Here is an 18,595-nt window from a genome sequence, read left to right as displayed (position 1 = left end):
GATAATCATGATACAGATCACTCAAAAATTATTATATCAGAAGGTCATGCTGATATAGTAATATCAACTGATTCCCAATGTGTGTGTGTGTATATATATATATATATATATATATATAGAGAGAGAGAGAGAGAGAGAGAGAGAGAGAGAGAGAGATATTTAAATTAACTGCTGAGAATTCGAACACCACTATAAAATGGCCAACACCTAGAAAAGCCTATCCTGTTCATCATATATGTGTGTGTGTGTGTTAGCAGTTAGTGTACAAATAAAAATAAATTATGGTTATGGAAGATTAACTTGACTGATAGCATTATTATTATTGTTGTTGTTGTTGTTGTTGTTGTTATCGTTGTTTATATTATTATTATTATTATTATTATTATTATTATTATTATTATGTTTTAGATATTGTGATACGTTATTGTGAACTTTGGCCACAATAATTGTGTTGTGAAAGTCTGATATAGTACCACACTTCCTTTGTATATTACATTGTGGGAGAATAGTACCCATCAACAGCACACTCATAATTCAACCAGATTTATTGTGGATAAACTCAGTGTCTCCCATATTTAGACTAATTCTAAGAGACACTGAGTGAAATGCAGAGTCCATCAGGATAAGAGAACTGGTTTGGCTGAGCTGAAACTGTGAAGAGAACTTCTGGAGAAGCCACAAAGTAGAAGTGCTTATGTCTTATGTAATGTGCACCTGCCTGTATTTTTTCACTGTAAGTAGTCTTTTGGAGGGGGCACCAAGAGTTGAATTAGGGACCTCTTGATCTGAAGTCAAATGCTCTGCCCCTGAGCTGTACCCCCTGTCTGTGAGTAACTGTCAATGACAGTAACAGCAAGTTGTTCCAAGTTATGTCAGCAGAAAATTGTAGCAATAAATCATCTCTACCCATTTGCTGGCTCTGCAAAGATGGCCTCGACTATGGCATAAACAAACACTCTCACACACACATAAAAAAGTGGCTTACATAGCAAGTTAGTGTATTATTCACAAGTAAGAGTTTGAACCCTACCCAGAACGGGTCGAGACTTTTTATTTTGCTGTCAAGCACTTACAGGGAAATGCCTTTAGTCTGATAAATTGTCAATAGCTGCTATCATTCCTCCTTGGTATAGACATTATAGCTATAATTATATTTCTGTGATGGTTTTGGATAATCATTATCACCATCATCCTTCACAGCAGCATCAAAACCATCATCACATCAAGCGCAGTTTTCAGTCAAAATCTGTACGACTGAAGAAAGTGCTCCATAAAACTACTCACATCAAAAGCAGATGACGACGTCAAATTATTCAAGGTTATTACCAAGATGACATGTCTCCAAATAAACAACATTTTACCACTTATCAACTTCACTTTTTTTTTAAAAAAAGTAGCAATAGCTGTACATTAAAGAAAAACATATTTAACATAAGCTGTGGACTTTGAATGACATGATGGGAATTTAAAGAGGATTTATACCCTCTGATTTCTCAGCACATGATCTGTGAAATTTGGTGATAGCAATTGGTCCGCTCAGAGGAGAGAGATAAGAAAAGAGGCTGAGATGGCGTGCAGTGCTAATTTGAGCAACCACCGCTGCTGAGTGGATTTGGACAATATCAAACGAACAACTTTTATTGTTCGTAGCGTTGCATGATTATGACTCCATGAGAGGGCATTAGGGAGGGAGCGCAGTGATGGAGACAGGAGGGCATGCAGAGGCTGAAAGTGATGGGGAGGATTATGAACAAGTTTCCATACATCTGCAAGAAGACACTGCATCATATGTTGTTGACATTAAACATTTAGCACGGTCAGATGATTATTTGGATATTTCCCTACTTTTATCTCAAAGAGTTCACAGCATCCTTTCAAGACTTTTCTAACTTCCTCTGTGAGCGACTGCTGTGATAGATAGATAGATTGAGAGAGAGATAGATAGATAGAGAGAGAGAGAGAGAGAGAGCGAGAGAGATATTTGGTAGCTCATTCCTCCTAGAACCCCAAAATCAACTGGCATTCATAACAGGCAGCATGTTGGGCATCAATTATTTGTTATGCTTTGACTCATTGGGCTTAGTATGAAACTCATGGCCAGTGGTCTGAATAATACTGTGAGTAAAGCCCGAATAATTCTGGGATTTTGATGAAATACAGAAAATTGAATTTTGAAAAATCCAACATCAGCAGTGTATTTTATATATTTTTAAAAAAGACCAAGATGTGTACTGAGCTCAACTGTTTAGAATGAAGCATTTGCCAGTAAACTAAACACAACTAAGTTGTGGTGAATTTTTGCAGCAGTGGCGTCCTAATGCAGGTGGAATTGCAGTTGTACTCACTGTTTATTTGATGATCTGGAGCACTGCAGAGTTGCCAGGTGAAGCAAGTCTGATTGTCTGACTGTTGCATCAAAAAAAAAAAAATCCAAAATCCAAAACAAACACTCCCCAAAATATAATTATAGGTAAATATAACAGGTTAAAATCAACGGGGGAATAAGCAAATTCATCAAACAATAAAACTAAGATCAACTAGTTGGAGGTGTATCCTCTTGGCATCTTCCCTGCTTGACTAATTTAGCACACCTACCTTGAATGAGAGGATCCTTACATGCCCGGTCAGATGATGCATTAAAGTGACTAAAAACAGCAAGTGCCTTTGAGTTGATTTCCCATCCACTCTGTTGTTTCTTCCTTGTAAAAGGCTGCAAAGGATAAACATGTTACAAAGGTTTATCTCTATTTGCGTAGCTGCTGTTACATCTCCTGCTTTCTGTTTATAGAGGCTGAAAATCTTCTCAGTAATGTTTTTATTGGTAGTTTGTTCCTACTAGAATCACATTTGGACAAACACACCAGAACTTGGTTACTTCAGCATGCATTATGTGCTTGTTTTCTTTCTTTTTTGCAAACAAAATGTGTATCTATGTAGAGAAAATACAAGCTTCAAGGTATTTAATTGGGACTCAAAAAATCACTTTTAACACAATAGAATCACTATTAGATGCACCATGAAAGTGTTATGAAAGCATAAAAGCCGGATGTCTGATTGTTACTCTTACCCTGACCTGAACGCCCCGTTAAGAGCCCCTCAGGGACGGCCTGAAGTCTCACACAGTCACTGAGTTGAGTATCTTTTACCTCCAAAACCACTTCCACCCTATCAATGTCTGTCAGTCAGACTTCCCCTCCCTTCACCCCTCCAAGGGGTATTAAAACCCCACCACCTCCTCCTCATCATCATCACCACACATACAGACACACACCCACCCCCAACCATGACCCAGTTTGAGAGGGGATGAGGGGGTAAAGTGAGGACCATTCTGAGTACCACGGGGAGAGAGACAAGATGCTCTGCCTCCCTCATTCCTCTCTCTTTCAGGAAGAGCTCACACTTGGTTAAGCACACACACTGAGGCTCTTCATGACAGAGCGGCCGCAGAGCCGAGTGTTTTTGTTTTTGAGTTTTTTTGTTTTCTGGATTGTTGATTTTAGGTCAGGGCTGTTTGATGTCAGCCAAGGTTAAGGGGTATGTAAAGGAGGCTAAGAGGGACGAGGAGACAGACATGAGGGGCCTAATGTTGAGGGACAAAGGACACAGTACCTGGTGTCTGGGAGAGGAGTAGAGTGAGTATGCTGCTTCATCACTTTACTTTGCTGCTTGTTTGTTGTCTGTGTATGCTCGTTTTTTGTATTTAATCAGTTTAAAGTGACTTTAAGTGATGGAAAACGAAATTTTGTTTCATTTGTAATTAATCAGTTCTATCAGGAAACATCTTGATCAAAGGACAAATATTTACAATAACATATCTATCTGGACTTTTTCATATTCTTTAGGGGAACTTAATATCACCAAAAAGACAATTTCCATGTATTAATTTTCTGCATGCACAGATGCACACAGAGAGACTGCTCCTGCCTCAGAGATTCATCCTGTAACATATGGAACCAGTTTGCCGTTGTGTTTCTTCCCTTCGGACACTGTTAATGAGGGAATTTTTAGTTTACCACGAATACTGAGAGATAAACGCTCCTTCCGAACCCGCCTCCCTCTTGCAAAATGAAGAAGAGCTCATCCATCCATCTCAGCAAAGACTTCTCGAGATTCTCTCAAAGGCCGAGGTCCATGTTTGACCACAATGTTGAGAAGTTTCTATTTTTATCTCTCACTTGTGTCTTCCGCTCCACATTTTATGAGCCAAAGGCCCAAATTGGGGTGTCCTGCCTACTCAAACCACTGGAATTTATAGTTTATTTGTGTGTCAGGGCCATGTGCATTGATCACTCTGCAAGTAGGTTTCATGTCTGTGTTTGTGTCTGCGTAAATACAAGCACCACAAAATGTGGTAGAGATTAGTGTATGAAATGGATGCGATTAGCAGCTCTGATAACCTTCCGTGCGGGTAAAGCAAAGTCACTGTTTGCATGCATGTTTTTAATCACTTCAGGGACTTTTTGAACAAAGTCGCTGCTCAGAAAAAAAAAGACAACCAGTAAAGTTGATAAGAAATCCATTTTTAGCTATGCTAGATTTTTTTCTTTCTTTCTTTCTTTTTTTTTTATTTGAATATCTCAGAGTGCCCAACAAAGGAGCTTATATAGCCGTTGGAGGAGGAGAAGGGGAGCCACAATATAAAAAAGCCCCCTGTGCTACTTAAACAGAGCATTTGCTGACAGTCGATCTTCCATGTGGTGAAATCACAGGCCGGCAACCTTTGTGTGACATAAATTTGTCGGTTTTATTTGAGGTCTCATGGCCCACGATTTAACCCACATATCATGGACAGCTGTCTGGCCAGCAACTGTGAGAGCAGATTAGTTTGATCTGTGCAGTCTGTTTGGGACAAGGTGGAGGCTCAGAGGGCAGCAGTGGAGCCTGAGGATGCCACCGACTGAACAGAGGGAGAGGGCATTGTGGCAATGACCCTCAAATAAGGAAAGTCAGAGGAGCATCGGCACTAACAGAACACGCTCAGAGGTCCCAGACATTTGTCTTGTAGCTCTCTGATGCTTTCATTGTGTTTTTCATTTAAACAAGTGTTTCTAGTGACTGGCTATATTGTGGAATTAATGAGATAATTTTATAGAAACCAGAATCATCCAAGTATCTCTTGTTGGCTCTTGGACAATAGGCGTCATTGTGCTAGAAATTTTATCTCATCCCAGTTAATTATAAGCTACATTGTTCGGTTTTTCAGAATAAAGATTTCTCATACTATGTGATTAATCTTTACAAGCCAGCAGCATATCAAATCCACACACACACACAGCAGAACTTTATTGTTGATCCTAAAGACAGCTTCAAACTCCACCAGTCTGCGACTGGCTTTGGTCTGAATCTTTGCTGCTTAAAATTTCGTTGAGGATTTCTGTTAATATAAAATGTAAAAATATAGCTTCTTCACACAGAAAGAGAGATATTTGTGGAGCAAGCAGTGTAATTAGACATCCTCTATTTTTCCTTAATTTGTTTGCTGCCAGACAAGTGTTGATTATGGTCAGTTTTAGCAATAAATGTAGTTTAGTGGAGTAGATAAACAACCTTCTGGGTTTACTGACTCCAGATCTGTTTTACTTGTTAGTCCATATTATGCAAAATAGATATATATTGTATATCTTTTCTAGCATCTTGCCACTGTTCCAAAAAACTTGCACATTTGACAGAAATTGCAGCCCAGATTTATCTTGGTAATACCATTGAAGAGTGAGCGTTATAATGTCAGTGTTGCTTTTGCTCCTGTTTTTCTTAATGAAAACATTTTCACAACTCTCATAACTCAATGTAGCCTCCTGTTCACATTCATGCCATTGCTTGATTAGGCTATAGCAAAATAAAAAACAGAGTTACAGCATGAAAACTTGTGGCAGCACAAAGGCAAAATATGAACCTAATACTCTCATATGTGGCCATTAGCCACTACTGCATATGAAAACAGATATTAAGTATGATCAGTATGACAAAACAAATTATAGCTTTTATCATTGCTGTTTTTATTTTTTTAATGAAAGTGTAGGCAGGGAACAGCTATAAAGGACATCTGAAATTGTTGCAAAAATAAACATGGGTTTAAGCAAGTTTAATATGTTTAACATGAACACAAGAGTCTGTTTACTACTTGAAGCACTCATTGCTGCTATAGTCGCATGGGCTTAATGTAAAATTCAGTGGTCATGTAAGGATGTGCTTTGTGCCATCGTGACAATGACGACAATCTTTTTCATATCATCTGAGTCAAAGTTTCAGACCCCATAAAGCAGCACTCTCCATGAACAAAGCAGCTATTATAATCACCTATAAGTGTTAAGTCAGCATGAGGATTGTTTTAAAGGTAGCAGCAGGATAATGCAATCTTAGCATGATGATGAAGCAGACTGATGTTAACACCAAGCCCGAGCTGACAGTCATACTCTTCAGGGGGAAAAGTGCACCTGTTCTGTGAGCTGATGGATAGAGGCTGCTGCCTCTGTACAGATGTTTACATGTGTGAGATTAGCAGAGAAGCACGGCCAAAACTATGAAATAAATAACTGGGAAATTAACTTTACCTACTTTACATACAGTGAACACATAATCTTGATAATACAGTAAGTACAAGAATAGTTTGCGGTAGCAGTTTAATGTTTCATTTGTCTATAAATGTACATGTTAGTATGCTTCACTTGATTTAAGTTCATCTAGAGGTAAATGAAGCTAATAGCCGTACATTCACCCATTAGAGCTTCTCTCCCACCATTTAAATTATGTTCATTATCTAAACTGCTCTTGGCCTGTGTTTATTAATATTAATCTGGCTTTGTGTATATTTGTGTGTGTGTTTATTCATGTATCTGCAAAAAGCCAACCAGGAATATATAATATGTAGACAAACAGTTTGGAGGCAGAGAGAGAAAGACAGATTTTTTTGTGTGTTTATTTGTTTTTTGTAACTTTTAAGCCCAGAGGGGATCATGGTCATGCGTCTGTGTGTGTGTGTGTGTGTGTGTGTGTGTGTGTATAGATATCTGTCTGTCCACAGCTAATCTCCCAAACTACTGGATCAATACGCCTCTGATTTTGTGTGCACATCTGTGACTGTATGCTGAAAGATCTCTCATGGTTGCCTTGATTTACATATTTTGAAGAACCTATTTTATTGACTATTTCACCGCCATTGACTGCTGACTCCTCACTCTTTTGATCTAGCCATCAGGGGTTACAAGTCATCAACACAATTACATAGCTAAAAGGCATTTCTGGCAATTGCCTTGAGTAAAAACAATGCTTACGTAGTCTGTTGTAGTTAAACAATTTATTTTATGTCTGTTTTAATCTATTTAATTGTACTTATTTCTTTGTTTTCTCACTTTGTTGTGCTGTAGCCTACAGAAATAGTTAGTACTGTTCAAAGTTGAGTTATAGATGACTTGGATCACAGATTTGTGGCTGTGTTTTAGCTGTTGTAAATATAATCATTCTCATGATTATGTTGTAGGCCTTTTCTTATATTTCATTTTATAATGTGGTACCTGTGAACAGGAGAACTCGATCTGATTTTTATTAGCTTTTGGGATGATTCTATAACGCGCTGCGACGCATCTGCTGAAATTACAAGAATTATATAGAGCGGCTGTGATCAGCTCTGGTGGCTGCAGCCTGAAAGCAGTCGCCTGGCGGAGATCTGCATTCTGCTGAGTGCACTTTTCTTCTAAAAGTGCATTTTTTTAACAGCTGAACATGGATAGACATCTGCCTTGTCTAGCATATTGTTGTCTTTGAATCCTTTGTATTGCACATTTGCAGTCCCACACATACAAAATTCTATTGCATGGTAGGCTAAATTTTCATATGAAAAATTGTCCAGTCCATCTACACGATGGTGAAAATTCACAATAGAAATACCTATATTACATAAATTTATACTTTTTTTTTTTAATCATGATTATTATTTTTTTTTAACTCTTATTACTATTTTGTTTGTTGCACACTAGTCTTTTTAATACAGCTGCCTTGCATTTCCAACAACAAATTGCTGCTTGAACAGATCATGAAACTAGTTATTTTTATTGAGTTGGAGGAATCTTTTGCACTTCAGCCCCTCCACAGACGGAGGTCGGTGCTCAAAGAGTGGACAAATCACAGCAATAACCATGGGCCACCTCACAAGGAGTGCACCGAAAGAAAATACTGGAGCACACAATGCACTTGAATATTTAATAAAGTGCAAATGTGCAACTTATTAAATATTTAAGTAAACTGTGTGCTCTAGTATTGAAGTTGCTATTCTTATGTCAACAGACAGTAACTGATGGTGCTGCTGAAATGTGATATGCAGAAACCCTGACCTGGCACACCTGTTGCTGCACAGGACTCCCCGCGATGATGCATGCAGTTACAGCACATCTTTCAGTTACACAATAACAAGCCTTGTTCACCTAAAGTGGTCACCTGCAAGGATCGGGGGTTTGTCCCATGGAGGGTTCATTTCCCCTGGTGTCCCACCCAAGCCTGGGACCCTCCAGCTGGAGTGGTGTGTCCACATGATGAGTCAGTAATGTGAAAGAGGAGCACCTCAGCTAACCCTGATGCAGTGCTCATCATAGTCATGGTGTGTTTGTGTACAGGGACATTGTGGCTCTGCTCTGCTTTAAAATGGGTTTGCACGTGCATGTGTGTGTGTGTATGCTATAAATGGATATGAGTCTCTGTGGATATCGAGGGGTGAAAACCAGAGACTGAGGGGACCCCTCAAGTGACGCTTACTGTATTTGTAACTGTCCAATTGAATCTGCGCCTGATGTCGTGATGTGGATAGTTCACCCCTTAGGAAGTGATCTTGTTGACCTTTGACCTTGCACTGTTCTGGTAGGGCTTTGAGCTATATCACGGGCTCAGATGTATCAGAGGCTGATAGTTTATGACCTGAGATTACAGGGTCATGACCTTTCAGGCTGATGGCTAGAGCCACTGATCCCATTAAAAGATCATCAGTAGTCCCTTATTACAGTGTATAAAATCACAGTGAGATTCTTCAGTAATTACACTGAAGGGAGTTTTCCTTGTTTCCCTTTCCAACTTTAGTAAGTCTGGTATGCTTTTTGATGTTTTCATGTGTGACATGATTTCCACCAATTTGCTGTTCATCGTTTACATCACAGCAACAGACAGAAAGCCTGCCTGCTGTGTCTGTGCAGAGGCTGACTCACCCCAGTAACTTGATGCACAGAGTCAGCTTCTTACCCCTAACTGCCCCACTAGCTCCCGCAGACATAAATTGGATGAGAAAGCAAAATGCCAGGTTATATGTGGCTGAGGTAGCAGGAGTATTCAGCTCAGGCAGCCATGTGCCGGGGCTGGAGCGTCTCTCCTGGCCAGGAGGGAGTGTGACAGTTCCTGGTGTACAAACTACCCAAGAACTCTATAAAGTAAAAACAAGGTTTTCTCAAGGGAAGTTCCTCTATATCTTATGAATGTGCAAGGACTGTTAACAGCTGGGTCACTGGCCACAAAACTGCATAGAGTCCCTGTTACATCACACCCAACACTGTCCTCTTTGGAAATTATTTTAAAACTGGCTTTATTTGAGTAAGATTATGAAATTAAAGCCTGACTCTGGGCTGGGCAATATATAATTATTATATATTGCACAGGACATCTCAAAGATTTCCATGTGAGCTAATAGTGTACCCCAGACAATGAAATCCTGCTTTTAAACATTTCATGAACAGGTACACTATGTGATAAGTGGTTTAGATCGAGTGCAACCTCCAGAGCAGGAAACAGGGTTGGGCAATAAGGCCCTAAAATAAAATCATGATATTTCAAGATATTTTTGCTATAATTATGTTGTTGATGATAGCACTGGAAAATATTTTGTTTGCGGAACAAGAGACATTACAATCACTTCTTAAAACCCATTTTATAGACTTGCATTATCCTCTTATTTTAATGTTAATTTTATTTATCCTCTTATGTATATTTTTAGTCTGACTTGATCTTTCTTATAACAATAATAATAATAACTCTTATTATTATTATAAAATTAATAATATTAGTGTTTTATCTCTATTATTATCTCTCATCTAATCTCCCAATCTCCCAATCTAATCTTTTTAAGTTTTTATTATTATTAATATTATTATTATTATTAACAACAACAACAACAACAACAACAACAACAACAACAACAACAACAACAACAACAACAACAACAACAACAACAACAACAATAATAATAATAATAATAATAATAATATTCATTTATTCATTCATTCATTTTCCGTAACCGCTCGTCCTCGTAATGGTCGCGGGGGGGCTGGAGCCAATCCCAGCTGTCATCGGGCGGAAGGCGAGGTACACCCTGGACAGGTCGCCAGACTATCGCAGGGCCGACACATATAGACAGACAACCTTTCATGCTCACAGTCACACCTAAGGGCAATTTAGACTCACCAATCAACCTGACCTGCATGTCTTTGGACTGTGGGAGGAAGCCGGAGACCCCGGAGAGAACCCACGCAGACACGGCAGAACATGCTAACTCCACACAGAAGGGCCCCCGCCCACGGACCGAACCCCCTTCCGACCCGGTTTCGAACCAGGTTGTTATTATCATCATCATAATCAAAATTAAAATAATAAATATTGCATCATACCTACAATCAACATATAATTGCAACTAAATAAGAGTTATATGTGTCAACATATTCTTACTGTAAAAGTTTGCCTTCAAAATATTAGTAAAACTTAACAGACCCAGTTGTTTAGTTTGTAATCTACAACATTAACTCAGTTAGATTCATATTCAAATAAGTATACAAATGTCATGAAAAAAAATTATAGAGTCCAACACTGAGGAGACAGTTACAGTGGAAAGTTGAAGTAGAAAAATAACAGAAACAGCACTAATAATGAAATATTTTTAGCCTAAAAACATTAAACATCTGAATCACCTCATCACTAAATTAAATCAAAGCAGTTTAACCTTTGGAGCCAACTGTTTGTCTGTGACTAATTCTTGTTATTATTATCCAAAGGACAACTGTGCAGCACAGTAAGAGTTATGTAAAGAATTGCAATGATGTCATACGGGAAAAGTCAGACAGATCTCGACCATGGAAGGACACCGCTATGACTCTGTGTGCTTGTGGCAGCCTTTTGCTCCGCTCTGGCCATTTGCTGCTTACTCATACATGTTGGTCACAGACGCTCACAGTTAGCACTATCCCAAGGACTCTGCTGCTTAGTCTGATTGTACGCATTTATGGCCTCTTACTGTACATGAGTAATACACACAAAGGGTTCCTGACAACTACCTCCTGTGTCCCAGACATGTCCTTATATGGTCAGAGTGATCAATATGACACGTTTCATCGCAAGGCTTCTTCAAAACATTCCCGCCCTCTCTGCTCCAACTGGAGACACAAAGCAGAGGGCTGGGAGCTCCTGCTCGTCTCCTCCAGCTAAATTTCCCCTCTCGCTGTAGCTGTGGCTTGCTCCGACTAAGCTCCCAACCTGCTTGGTAAGGATATAGTCTCTGGAAGCCCTTTAAACCCCAAACTAAGCTAGTATCCATGGTTGGATTTTTCTCTCAGTCTAGCTGACAATAAGCCATGCGCTGTTGCGGCTTCATAAGGGGTAAAGTTCTGTGGAGGTGTCATACTCATCCCCCAAAGCTGCCCTGAGGGACAGCAGTGTTTGGGTTCAGCTCCACTGCCTGAGCTAATGTGGGTCTGCTGTCTGACTCCCCGCTCCAATGGTTTGTGCCTGGCCACCTGCTGATTCTGCTGGTTTGGATGGACTGCCTGGAGCCCAGACCTAACCTACATAGGCAACATGTCCCTTTTCCTAAACTGTGCTCAACTGCACTCACACACACACACACACACACACACACACACACACACACACACACAAACACACACAAATGCACAGACGCACATGCACAATGCTATTTACCTCCCAACCAGAACAAACCAGTCAAGTTAATACAATCCTGAAAACTGCACCTCACACAGAAGAAGGCTCACTAAGAGGATTTATTCTTCAAAAAGAGATAGGCTGTTAAATAAAGTGAGTGTGTATTTGGCGATAGCAAATTCCCTATTTGGATTATTTTGCCTCCTTCTCAGTGCTGCTTGATGGTATTTTTTAATACCGATATCCTCTTTCCACTCGGTCTCCTAATTCCCTAAAAGAGCTCGAACTTGACAGCAACCTCACTGTGGCACAGAGCTCCGAGTTCAGAGTGTGTTCATTTGTGCTGTGAAAAGCAACAGATCAAATTAAGGATATATTGATTGCCTGAGCTAAGAGAGGAACACTTATTTTAATTAAGGCAATTATTGTGTCACCACTTTTCCTATCTCCTATCTTGCTACTGAATTTGCAAAATTAATGCCACAGAGGTAAAAGTCTAGAAAAGTCTGAACAAATCTTGCTTTATTTCATTTTCAAATTAGCATTTATTTTGAGCTCATGTCTTTCTTATTCTTTTTTGTCTTCCCCTTTGCTCCTCCTTTACCTTTTACAGAGTCTGTGAACAGGTGAGAGAGGGACACTGTCTGCCCCACTGTCCAGCGACACCATGAGCTGGAGCTTCCTCACGCGGCTGCTGGAGGAGATCCACAACCACTCCACCTTCGTGGGGAAGCTGTGGCTCACCGTGCTCATCGTCTTCCGCATCGTTCTCACTGCCGTTGGGGGAGAGTCCATCTACTATGATGAACAGAGCAAGTTTGTCTGCAACTCGGGCCAGCCGGGCTGCGAGAATGTCTGCTATGATGCCTTTGCCCCTCTATCTCACGTTCGCTTCTGGGTCTTCCAGATCATCCTGGTGGCGATGCCCTCTCTCATGTACATGGGCTATGCTGTCAACAAGATTGCACGATTGGATGAAGCCAAAGGAGGTGCTGGTTCTGCTGCAGTTAGAACAGGAGGAGGGGGCTACACACACAGGAAGCCCAGGAAAATCTGCTTTGGAGCACGGCAGCACCGTGGCATTGAGGAGACCGAGGAGGACCAGGAGGATGATCCCATGATCTATGAAGTGCCAGAGATCGAGCCCCCTAAAAGGCCGCGGGATCCACTGCAACCCACACCTAGACCCAAAATCCGGCATGATGGACGCAAGCGTATAAGAGATGAGGGGCTGATGCGGGTTTACGTTTTGCAGCTGGTGACTCGTACACTGCTGGAAGCAGGCTTTCTTGCAGGCCAGTATTTGCTGTATGGGTTCCGTGTGATGCCTGTGTTTGTGTGCTCGGGGAAACCTTGTCCCCACAGTGTTGACTGCTTTGTGTCACGGCCTACAGAGAAGACCATCTTCCTGCGCATCATGTATGGTGTCACTGTCCTTTGTCTCACACTCAATGTTTGGGAGATGCTCCATTTAGGGATTGGCACCATCTGTGACATTCTTCGCCGTCGGCGCTGCCCACCTCAGGAGGATGAGTACCAGTTGGGATTGCTAGGCAACAACGGGGGTGTGGAGGGCTCAGTAGCAGGGACAGGTCCAGAGGCAGGCTCTGAAGGAGGGGTGGGTGGAGATGGGGCTGCAGATTACGTAGGTTACCCCTTCTCGTGGAACACCCCATCAGCTCCACCCGGCTATAACATTGTGGTAAAGCCAGAGCAGATGCCCTACACGGACCTTAGCAATGCTAAGATGGCATGCAAGCAGAACAGGGCAAACATTGCCCAAGAGGAGCAACAACAATTTGGTAGCAATGAGGACAATTTTCCAACTGGAGGGGAAGCCCGCGTAGCGTTGAACAAAGACATGATCCAGCAAGCTCATGAGCAACTGGAAGCGGCCATCCAGGCATACAGTCAGCAGCATCGAGCAGAGGAACAGCTTGGGGACAACCATGACGACAAGCCCCAAAGTAACATCATCCAGGCCCAACCTCAGCCGCAGCCTCAGCCTCAGAAGGAGCGCAAGCATAGATTCAAACACGGGAAGGGAGGCAGCAGTGGAGGAGGTAGCAGCAGCAACAGCAGCAGCAGCAAATCAGGAGAGGGCAAGCCCTCTGTATGGATTTAACCCCAGAAACAGTGACACATATTGAAACCATGTATATATTGGAAACTGGATGACAAGTTGTTGCAATCTTCCTTGGATATTTAAACACCACAGTGCCTTAAAGAATCCTGCAAGCTGGAGAAGATGTGTGTTTGTGTACTAAGGTGTGTAAAAAAAAATGTGATGTTGCAGCTGACAATTTGTTTTGTCTGGGCTGTCACTGTTTAACTTGAAACATCACACCAACACAAACTATTGACTGTAGTCTGTCGTTTACATGTCTTGTTCTCCTCACGTCCTGAAACAGATTATTGGCTTCTGTTTTCTTCCCATTCATCTTCTCTTAAGGATTTGAATTTTGGAAAATTACTGAATGATAATGACTTCTGTTGCAAATCAGATTGATCCTAGATTTGGTTTAGCTCATTTTCTGGCTGCTCTTCTGCATAAGCACCGTTAATACATTGGCATCCTAATTCTTTGGACATCAAAATAAAGTATTGTCATATTACAAAGGTAAAATAATGCCATGTCATTAGTATATTTTGGCAAGCTAAAGGTATGTTACCATATTGTAATGGCATTATTATATCATAACAATGTAAAATGCAATAAAATGAAACACAATTCAGTAGCAGCACCTTAAGTGGTGACTTTGTAATACAGTGAGAACATCACCTTCCCAAAGGCTGTGTCCTGTCAGTCATGCTCTGTGTCTGCTTCCTCTCCAGTGTCAATCACAGTGCTACGTTGCTGTGATTTTGCATTTGACAGTGTGTTTGTATATGTTTGCTGTTTTTTTAACAACTTTGCAACAATAGCTGCTGCTCAGAAACAGGTGAGTACAGCAGGTGGATTTTTATTCAGACAACATCTGAAATTTCCTGAGTAAAGAAAAAAAATGTTTTTATTAAGGTGCACAAGCAATCCAGTTTTTATACCTTACTCTTTAACCTCTCAGTTTCTCTTTTCTGGCTCTTCATGGCTATTGAACAAGGCTGCTCAGCACTATATGGTGTCTCGTCTGCCTTGTAGTTGACTGCCCCCTGGTGGTATCTTCTACTGGGCTTCCTTTATTGGTAGTAGTTACCAATTGCCAATGCTACCTGCATCCAGCAACACCTTAACCAGCTGTAGTGTTTCTTTTCTATTGAAAATCTTGTGGCAGTCAAGTCTTCTCAGCGCTATGTGTTCAGTGTTAGATACACAAGGCTGCAATATCACCACTTTGTAATGGAAAAGGTTTAAAGCCATTACTATAATATAGTGAGACCAAACACTGTTTGTGTGATGCAAGTGTCAGTGCCAAGGTTTTTATGCCAGGCTGCCATCAAGCCTGGTTGTTTGTAGCTTTGGAATACTGTGGCCATGCTACTCCAATTGTGGAATAATGCCTACGTGAGACCAACCCTTTTGTAAAAGTCTTTTTTTTTTGTATTGCAGTATGTGTATTGCTTTTTGGAGCCGGTTTTAAACCGCAATCTCCAAAACTGTGTTTGAGCCAGTGTTTCATATGAAAACACTTTTTTTCAACAATGTTTTTGTAAAATAAATAAAGAGCAAGTTCTGTTAACAAATCATTAGCTGTATGGATATTTATGGTTATTGTGTTTGAAATTGCCTTCCAATTGTAAAAAATGTGAAATATGACATAGTATATTTTTATAATATGTCGGCGAAAATGACTTATTGATGTAAAGAAAAAAAGCCAGACTTGTCCCTGTATGTTACAGTATCAGTATTTAATGTATGTAGCAACCTCTGGGCTGTATTTTAATAAACAGTGTTACTCCTTTTCCAACATTGTTCTGAGATGTGCTGAAAAGAAGACAAACTGGCTGAGGGAGTCAGTCGGGGAGAGGACATGAAGTGCCAAATTATTCAAACCATTCCAAGCTTTGCCCACATCAGCTCTCCAAACAAGCAGCAGTTCATTTCACGACGGTAAATTAGGGAGGGAGCAAATCCAAACAGTCGTCACATTATCTTCTTGATATAATCAATCTTGTCTGAAAGAACTGAGTTTTTCCCAGAGAAAAGTGAAATAAACGAATGCTGTGAGGCTGGACATAGTGACGTGGCTTTCTTCACATAAACACAATGCACAATACAACAGGGAGAGAGTGTTTCTGATTGGTTTGTTCATCATTTGGCTCCATGTTTGTTCAACCAGCCAGCCAGCAGCAGACAGTCATAAATCACCAAGTACTTCAGTCAGCTGTTCTCCAGGTCAGTGAGTGACACTGGCTCCACTGACGCCACTCTATCCCGATAAACAACAGGTGACTCACTCAGACTTTCCCAGTTAGTGTCAGTCTCCTCACTGACCATGGAGGCCAATTGGCCCTCGTTTATTTCTTACCCTGTTTGCAAAGTTTCTCAACTAAAGTATTTACTGTATTTTGTTGAAGTCAAGGGAAAAACACTAAAGTATAAATGCACAGGCAGCTGGTGATGCTCTGCTGTTAGAGCCAGCTGAAGCCACTAGAGGGCGACTTCCTATCAAAGGAGGGAGCACTTCAGAGAGTGAGGAAGAGGCATTTTGAGAGGGTGCCATGAGAGAAGTGAAAGACCCCATCTGCTCAGTCGGCACAACTGGCAGCTTTGCCTAACATCTCTAAAAGTATTGTAGGTTATGTGACTCAGAGTTGTCTGTTTGCAGGGGAAAGAAAGGGATTTCAGCAGCTATCCAGGTCAAGAGAGTTACCCTGTGGCACAGTTACGTATTAGTGTCACCCTGTTCTCTTTTGTCTATTGTGTGACTGAGAAAAAAAAAGAGAGAACAGAGTGGAAAGACAGTGTGCTTATTGGACAGAGATGGCTTTTACAACTACTTGTATGAAAGTCTCTGCACATTATCACTGTCCTGAGAAAACCATGTCCCTCCAAAATGTAATTAGAAACACTAAAAAACACAGGGCAAGCCTAGGGTAAAGGTGTGTCTAATTTGACCTTGGTGACAATGCATTTGCAAGATAATAATAAGAGGTGTTGGCCCATCCCATAAGGAGCATCTAAACCTTCAGATTTACCAGTTCATCAGTATTTCCATGTTAGTTTCTTTCTGGGATGCTTATTTGTTGTGTAAGTAAATCAACTATTTGAGGATTTTCAGCTTGAAAATAGTAGAAATAAAGCACTGACAGTGTGCAGGAATTCACTTCTTTTAAAGGTGGCAAAAAGATGACATGACACGACATCATTTAAATTTTAAATATGTTTCATTTGAAATTGAAATATATTTCAGCACCTAAAAACCATAGGGCGGAAAAACACCTCAGAGTTTGGAGCCATTTAACCATCCCTCAAATTTGGCAGCTGAAGGAATTAAGCGGAAGCACCTCACACTGTATTAGAAGTCTTTTGTGGGTCTATTAATCAGGGATACCACAATGTCCACCCTCAGCATCTGTCTGTCTTTGTAAAACAATGTCTGTGCTCAGAAGGACTGTAGTGTTTCCGTACATGTTTCTTATAGTCACCCATGTGGGATGTGACAATAAAACCAGTCGTATTACCAGTACAAACTCTGATTCATACATACATTTGTGTAACTGTGTGTTTTTCTATGCCTTTTGCAAAATGTACCTTTCTTTGAGTGCCACTCTGGTATCCCCAGGCAGAATTTTTTTTCATATTGTTTGATGAAAACATTTGCATGTCAAAAGACCTATTTTCCTAAAAAAAAATAAATCATAAATGCATATTAAATAAAGTGTTCGCATCTTTGGTTTGGGCTCCAGAGCTGAGAGAAAACGTCAAGAAATAAACGGCTTGTCATTGTCAACACTGAGCGTTGTCTTGTTCTTGTTGTTGGTACGAGATCTGTGTTTGGTTGTGATTGGTGGAGAGTAAGGGGGTCTCTGCAGTCCTATCAGGAGAATTACAGTCACATGGGCTGATGTTGTGTCACTGGCAGGAACAACTCAGGAGACCGAAGAAATGCCACTTCAACTCATGTCACACTGTGTCATTTTGTTTGTCACTTTGGCAGTTCATTTGGTGACAGTTGAACTTCAGCTTGTGATGATGACAGATCATTTGAGCCTGTCAGGCTTTAAATTACATGAACATATTAGGGGCTCAATGTTTGTTCCAATTAACCACCAATTTAAACAACTAAATTGTCCTTTATAATGCAATCACCAAAATGAACCAAAATACTCAGATCATTCGATGCTTCTCATGAATTGAATCATGAGAGAAAAGATCTTTCAATTCTGATCAGGGAATATCTGAATCTGTGAGGCTTTAAATGAGATTAATGCATTAATTATGTTATACTTCCTCAGTTAAACATAATTAACTAGATGAGATGGCAAAACTTACAGAATTGAACAGAAATGACTGACGATGTATAAAAAGTCAGTGGGTGTAACAAACATTATCAAGCGACATAAGCTAACCTGTTTACTACCTAGAGCAACATTACTGTTCTTGAGCTGCCTTCAGAAGCCTTTTCACAAGTATTTAAATCTTTGAACCCTAAGCAAATTGGTGTGATTTCTTTCAAAAACATGGGGGGAAGGCAATTAGCAAGTTTGTAAGAAATGATCCACACATTGCAAGAAATTAGTAAATTTAGAAAAT

At 40.5% G+C, this 18,595-nt stretch overlaps 1 protein-coding gene across 2 annotated transcripts in view; it reads left to right on the top strand.

Moving 5' to 3' along the window:
• Positions 1–17,796, top strand: part of gjc1 (gap junction protein gamma 1) — a 52,232-nt gene extending 34,436 nt beyond the window's left edge. The window contains exons 1-2 of one of the 2 annotated variants that reach the window (XM_088091009.1): positions 3,369–3,632; positions 12,515–17,796. In XM_088091009.1, coding sequence (XP_087947135.1) covers positions 12,569–14,026 — 1,458 coding nt within the window. In that variant the 5' untranslated portion in view covers positions 3,369–3,632; positions 12,515–12,568 and the 3' untranslated portion in view covers positions 14,027–17,796. Of the gene's footprint in view, positions 1–3,368; positions 3,633–12,514 lie in introns of those variants that run through there. The other variant, XM_088091008.1, reaches the window with a different exon arrangement.
• The last annotated feature ends 799 nt before the right edge of the window (positions 17,797–18,595 follow it).

The sequence above is a fragment of the Plectropomus leopardus genome, chromosome 18 (assembly GCF_026936395.1).
Source record: "Plectropomus leopardus strain MGB_pleo_1.0 chromosome 18, ASM2693639v1, whole genome shotgun sequence".
Taxonomy (NCBI): domain Eukaryota; kingdom Metazoa; phylum Chordata; class Actinopteri; order Perciformes; family Serranidae; genus Plectropomus; species Plectropomus leopardus.
Note: the sequence above shows the minus strand (reverse complement) of the source record. Positions and strands in the feature narration are given on the sequence as shown.